This window comes from Zootoca vivipara, chromosome 1 (genome assembly GCF_965207765.1).
Source record: "Zootoca vivipara chromosome 1, rZooViv2.hap1.1, whole genome shotgun sequence".
NCBI classification, from domain to species: Eukaryota; Metazoa; Chordata; class Lepidosauria; order Squamata; family Lacertidae; genus Zootoca; species Zootoca vivipara.
Window position 1 is genome coordinate 111476418 of NC_142582.1, and position 7104 is coordinate 111483521.

The 7104-nt window shown below is 42.7% G+C and overlaps 1 protein-coding gene across 3 annotated transcripts; it reads left to right on the plus strand.

Moving 5' to 3' along the window:
• The first annotated feature begins 603 nt into the window (after window positions 1-603).
• On the plus strand, window positions 604-5933 carry GPR65 (G protein-coupled receptor 65). Of its 3 annotated transcripts, none has more exons than XM_060277684.2 (2): window positions 604-714; window positions 4251-5933. In XM_060277684.2, the coding sequence occupies exon 2, from the start codon at window positions 4399-4401 to the stop codon at window positions 5461-5463; it is 1065 nt and encodes a 354-aa protein (XP_060133667.2). In that variant the 5' UTR covers window positions 604-714; window positions 4251-4398; the 3' UTR covers window positions 5464-5933. The 3 variants fall into 3 exon arrangements, 2 of the variants coding, with proteins under 2 accessions (XP_060133667.2, XP_088528799.1); XM_088672673.1 differs by having other exon boundaries at window positions 604-709; XR_015950706.1 differs by lacking the exon at window positions 4251-5933 and adding an exon at window positions 4077-4122 and having other exon boundaries at window positions 617-714.
• Window positions 5934-7104: the final 1171 nt, after the last annotated feature.

Consider the following 7104-nt stretch of genomic DNA (forward strand, 5'->3'; position numbering starts at 1 on the left):
GGTTTGGTTTCCTTCGAATGATGATCAGTGGAAACCGCGGCATCTTTACTTCCCCATTAGGCTTCCAAGGAAGCACAAACACATGTCTCTCTCTCTCCAGATTACAGCATCAGTCCAAACTCTCTCACACAGAGATATCCCCTTGGCCTGTTATGGTATTCCTAAAATGAGGGAGGTGAGGAAAATATGTGTCCTCTTCCTGGGCAGGGACCATCACTTACTTGTCACTATGGCAACATGGCTCACTTTTTGAGATGTTGGTGAGAGCACCTAAGAGAGAGACTGCTCTGGCTGGTTCAGCAGATTTTCTCTTGTAGATTTTTTCCTCTCACAGAGAACATCACAGGCCTTGAAGAGACCCACAAATATCATCCAGACTGACTCTCCAACCCTATAGAAATCCTTTTAGTTCGCTCTTTGGTAAGGTAAAGACTCGGTGAATCTTATGGCCCCTTTCCCTGTACAATTAGTATTGGTGTGAAAAGATTTAAGCTCCGGATCATGTGGGCAGAAAAGAAACTATGGTTTCCTCCCATCACCACCAGCAACTGCAAAGTTGTTTCCTCTTTTTCCTAACCTCTCAAAGCAGATTTCTCTAGCAATTTCCTGTCTCTGCATGAGAACTGGTTCTCATTAGAGTACATTGTCTTCTGAGGGTGAAGTGTCTAAAGTAACAAAAACAAAGCAGCAGAGCAGGGTCACAACAGAAGTAAGGTAAGTCCTAATTCTTACAAAATACTAACAGACTCTCTTATATTGGTACTAAATATGGTCTGCTGCGTGGTTTTAACTAGAAATACAGGTTTCAGGTTAGGTATAAAGGCTGAGGTCCAGCACCGAGGGCCTTCTGGCGGTTCCCTCGTTGTGAAAAGCCAAGTTGCAGGGAACTAGGCAGAGAGCCTTCTCGGTGGTGGCGCCTGCCCTGTGGAACGCCCTCCCAACAGATGTCAAAGAGGAAAACAACTACCAGACTTTTAGAAGACATCTGAAGGCAGCCCTGTTCAGGGAGGCTTTTAATGTTTAATAGATTACTGTGTTTTATTTTTCTGTTGGAAGCCGCCCAGAGTGGCTGCGGAAACCCAGCCAGATGGGCGGGGTATAAATAACAATAAATTATTATTATTATTATTATTATTATTATTATTATTATTATTATTATTATGAAACTACGAGATCTGTTTGAGATCATCAAACAGCAGTGCCAACTTGGCCCTTTGACTGTGGGTGCCCGCGACTGTGGGTGCCATGCAGCATGCATGGCCCTGGCACTGAAATTTATGGGTGCCCAGCACTTTTATGGGGAATTCTGTGGGTGTTTGGGCACCCAGCACCTCAGGGATTTGGCATCTATGTCATCAAACAAAGGGTGACACAAGAGGTTCCCTCTTGACAGACAATGACATAAACTGTTTCAAAATACATTGATCAGTAACTTCTACAAACTATATACAAACAAACAGATCAGTAATGTTTGTTCTGGCCCAGGCTTTGGAGCATTGTATGGACAGACTGGCCGGCGGCCGGCAGTGAATGTAACACAAGGTGCAACTATGTTGATGTGGGTGGGTGAACGGCAACTGCTCCATGGTCCTTTTTAACAATCAAGAAGTATATAAATTGCATGAAATAAAAAATAAATAAATTAGTGGATCCCTCCACTAGACTGTTTCGGAAGCCAGTGCAGGGCAGCTAGCATCTAAGCGGATGATTAATAAAGAACAGCTTTGTAATTGTCCCCTTTTTCTGGAATCTGTCCCTGGTAAATCTCCGTCCTCCCTTTCAGAAAACGCCTTTGTCACTACAGTAGTGTATGCATGCAAGCATGCACTCACACACAAGCGCAATAAGAGTTTATCAGGTCTCAATCGTCCCCCTTATCTCTGAGTGCATGCAAATACCACTGCATTTTGGAGAGAGAGAGAGAGAGAGAGAGAGAGAGAGAGAGAGAACTTCTATGTTGCTGAATGTTCTCTGAGTTCCAGGTATTCTGCAATAGAGTGATGGCCACCAACACAGACGGCTTTCAAAGAAGATAGCTCAGTCAGTAGAGCATGAGACTTTTAGCTTCATGCAATGTGCATCAGAGGGGGATAAATTAAAACACCATGGAAAATGGGGTGGGAAGTCAAGAAAAGACAAAATTGTTATTTATTGAAGTATATGTTAATTGTTTGAAAATTCAATTTTAAAAATTGTTATAAAAAGAGACCCTTAATCTCAGGGTCATGGGTTCGAGCCCCATGTTGGGCAAAAGATTCCTGCATTGCAGGGGGTTGGACTAGATGACCCTTATGGTCCTTTCCAACTCTACAATTCTGAGAATATGAATTTATGGATTAGACAAATTCATGGATGGTAAGGCTATCATTGATGGGCATATTAATCCTCCTTTGTGAGAAGTAGTGTGCCTTCGAATACCAGCTGATGGGAATCACAAGTGAGTAAAGCCTTGTTGCAGTCAGGCCCTGCTTTCAGGGCTCCCATAGGTATCTGATTTGCCACTATGAGAACAGAATGCTGAACTCGGTGGGCCATTGGCTTGAACAAGGGGGCTCTCCTTGTGTTCTTAGGCAAAAGTACCCCTATTCTGAGCTCAATTTTATGACTGCAGTCCTAAGCACACTTAGCAGGGAAGTAGATCCCAATTAACCTAGTGGGATTTTCTTCTAAGTACACCTGTTTAGAATTCAGTGGCATAGCACAGGGGTGGTTGCCCCAGGTGCAAAAAATTTAGAGGCACAAAAATTTCAACACCTGGTGGCGCCTCAATACAGCTGTGGGTTTCCGTTGCTGGGCTCCATTGAAAATGGCTTCTTCATGCGAACCAGGAAGTGACCTTTCCAGACAACAGAAATCTTCTGTTTTATCTCTGTGGCTGTGATCTCCTGGGTGATGCGGATGCCGTTAGGCAGCCTCCACGCGGTCCTGGGCACTGGCAACGCACGTTACACCACTGTTAGAGTTGCTCTCTGTAATGGCCAGTTAACTAATACCCCCCTGCTTCAGAAGCCTGCAATAGTGTGTGTGTGTGTGTGTGTGTCCTGGAAAACAACTTCACAAGTGCAATTATTATGAACCAGTTTATAACTCTAAAAAAACACCTCCAGGGTTGTATCCTGTGCTAGTCCTGCTCAGAACAGACCCACTGAAGTTAATGGATCTGAATAACTAATAACGTGCCTTTCCATGGGTCTACTCTCAGTAGGCCTGGCCTAGCAATTTCAAACAAAAGTATTTCTGCACTTGGAGAGTGCAATTGTTGCAAAGGAACCCAGACAAATGCTTCTTGCTGGCTGCTCCCAGACTTTGGAACCCCCTTCCTGAAAAAGGCTCCCTCCTTTCTGTCCTTCTGTCCTTTTCAATTTCAAAATGCCTTTGTGAACGGACTGTTTTAAAGGAAAAGGCTGGTGCTGTGGTTTTTTTTATTGTTTTTGTTTTTGTTTTTAATGGATCTTTGTATATTATTCTAATTCTATTAGTGTTTAACTACATTTTAATGATAGTCTTTTCTATGGTTTCAGCTTGTTCTGTTTTATCTGTGTAAGCCGCCTAGAGTCTCGGGCTAGGAAAAAGGCAGGATATAATTCTCTTCCTACAGTTATTTTCCACCAAAACATAAATCCATATAGATTAGCTTGGAAAGTGACCTTCCTCCCACCCACCCACCCACCCACCCTCGTGCTACTGCATTTATTTTAGCAAGTGTGCAGTGTGGATTCTTGAAGGTCAAAGCACTTATTGGCTAGGGTCTACAACCCTGATCAAATGACATATATCCACTCCCATTAATGTCTCACATTACTAGTGTATAGTGTACACCATTGCATCTCTCACACACATGCTCTACAATTCAATGATTCTATGATTCCACAGTAAGACCAATGCAAAGAATTTATCTACCTTCTCTGTGACCTCTCTGCCCTCCCTCAGGTATTTTAATCCCCCCACATTTTTTCTTTGTCTAGACTTTCTTCTGTCTCATTGGCTAGATTCCTGCTGATGGTACATTTAAATAAATGTTTGCTTCTCTGCTTTTTGGAATTTGCTTCACACATTCTTCCTATCCTTCCTTTCAGAATTTTAAAAGAGGGAAAGAGAAACTAAAGCCACCCAAAATGACAGATGTGGTATCTTTAATCATCTCCATCCCTTTACTACTGTTTTTTGCTTTGAGCGTCATTGACAATTGTCTTGATCAGAGTAACCAAACAAACCATCTAATTGCATCTTTTGTTTTCTTTCCGTTGCAGCAAAGAAACAGAAACAAAAAGCAGTGAATTGCTTTTTGGTGAAGGGTGACAATCTGGACCATAAGAACCTATTATCTGCTCTTCTGTGACCCAAAATTGGACTTGAGACAACTAGTAATTCCCTTCCATCTGGAGTGAACTGGTCTTAATGGAAAGAATGGCCTGTAATAAATCACTATGCAATGCAACAACATGTCTTGTAACTCACGAACTAGACCAACATTTGTTTCCTGTTCTCTACAGCATTTTGATTATTTTCAGTATTCCTGCCAACTTTGCATCCCTTTATATATCCTACAGCCAAATAAGGGGAAAAAATGAGCTGGGCATCTATCTTTTAAGTTTAGCTTTAGCTGACCTACTGTACACTTTGACCCTGCCTCTATGGATTTATTATGCTCAGAATGACGATAACTGGGAGCTTTCCAAGCAACTTTGCACTTTTTCTGTTTTCCTTAAGTACTTGAATTATTATACCAGCTCAGCATTTCTCACCTGCATTTCCATTGATAGATACTTAGCTGTAGTCTATCCATTGAGGTTCCATTATTTGCGTACAAGAAGATTTGCCTTGCTTGCCTCTATCTTTGTTTGGGCCTTCGAAATCATGTCAAACTATCAGGTTTTAAAGAACGAAGACATATTTAATGAAACTTTGGAATCCACAAACCACAGCCGCCATACATTTTGTTATGATACATACCCTCTAGTAAACTGGCAGGCCCAACTGAACTTCTACCGTGTGGTTGTGGGGTATGCAATCCCACTGGCCATCATGGTCTTCTGCTATCAGAAAATATACCGAGCCGTAAAGCACAATCAAGCGACCCAAAACAGGGACAAGAGGAAAATCAACCACTTACTGCTGAGCATCGTCGTCACTTTCTTTTTGTGCTTCACTCCATATCATGTCGTTCTGTTCATTCGCAGTATCATTGAGCCATGTGAGTGTGACTGTGGCTGTGGCTGTGACGCTGCCCAGAGGATGTTTATACCTTACAGGATTACAACTGCACTGACAAGTTTGAACTGTGTAGCTGACCCTATTCTCTACTGCTTCGTGAGTGAAACTGGAAGAAGGGATATTTGGAACATAATCAAGTGCGGCCCTTCTGAGAGCCAAAGAGATGCACAACTTTCACAAAAGGTTGCCATGTCCAGTAGTTCACAGGACAAAGCCATGATGGTTCTGAAATCAGAAGCTGTGCTATAGAGCAGAGACACAGGAATAGGGGGTGGGGTGGGCACTGTGGCCCTCTGTAAGTTGTTGGACTTCAAGTCTCATCGGCCCCTGGCTGTGTGAGTGAAAGGGACCAGCATTTTTGTGCCTGAAGAAAAGTACAAGATGGTGCCCTCATCCCAAGCCAGAAGCTGACTGGACCGCCAGCTGAATCTTACTTCAACACTGGAGAACAACTCTGTTCTCCAACATCTTAGTACCGCTCCCCATCCCCACCCCACCCCCTCAGTATCCAAGGCAGCTACTTTACTCTTCCCTGGCAAAAGATAATTGGAGTGGGAGTTTGAAATGAATGAAGCTGTAAAGTTTGGTTCCCCCCCCCCCATCATCGAATTCAGTTTGCCATATTTCCACATTGGCATGATTGCTTTTTTAAAAAAGTCTGGGTGAAAGTTTAATTTATTAAAAAATAAAATGTCTTCTGTGCACAGGAAGGCTGTTCTAGATCATTCTGTTGCTTTCTGTTTTAGTTAGAAACTGCTCTTCATTGTACGATCAAAAGGTCACAGGCCCAGAAAACAGAAAGGAAACCTTAAAGGAGGATAAATTAGGGAAAATAGAAGCTTAAACTGAACTCTGCTGCTCATAGGCCAAGATTTTGAGAGGGGGCTAGAAATAATGGTATCATTCACTTGACGCAGTAAACCATAATGATTTACCATGTACACGCCACTCTCGACCGCTGATTTCAACACACCTGTGCTCTTCCCTATTACACAAGAGAAAGAAACCACCATAGCTTGGCATGGCCAAATTCCTGGCTGCCAGGTGGATGGGAAGGATGCCATGCGGACAATGCCAGACACATTGAGGCACAAGCAGCTTCAAATCCACATTATGTGGATAAGCCCTTTGTCTCCAAAACAAACTCTTGGGCTACTTCTGAAACAGCATGGGGGATCGCATATGTAGAGCTCATAATTTCCTGTGCACTTTATCTAGATGCACCCTGGTGTTATTTTCCTCGATTTGACGTCAAGGTTTTATCAAGTCATCTTAGCCCATATGTTGCTAGAGGAGCATGCAACACAGGAAATGGAAAAATAGTAACCTGATACTATCAAGGGCATAGCGACTAACTTTGGTGCAGCCTGCAGCTACCTAGGAAATTCATGAAGCATCCTGTTCTTTGTTATGCATGCAAAATATTATGAAATCTACATCAATTGGATCTAATAATAGAAGTCTGCTTTGGAGTTTCAAGTTGCTCCGGCTAGGCCGCTTACTTAAGAAATGATATACATGTAATAGAATTGCTAAGGGTGACAGAGTTTTATTACCAAGATACTGCATGTGAAATTTTGAGTAAGTTTAAGGCTGCAATCCTCCACCACTTACCAGGGTGTGACCCACATTGAACTCAGAGGAGTTGCTATGATTTGCTTGCAGAGGTCCCCCAAGATACCCCAAATAAATCACACTTCACACAGAAAATTAAGTTTAAGGTTTTTGGCATAATTTTGGCCACAACTTTATTTAAATACAAAAATGTGAGTGGTTGCTTAGGCATTGGTTCCATCTATCTGTCCCTATGACAAAACTGACTTCCTCCGCCTCCGGAAGTCAGTGTGGGGAAACCATTTTGGGGAGAGAATGGAGCCAGGGGTCTGACCC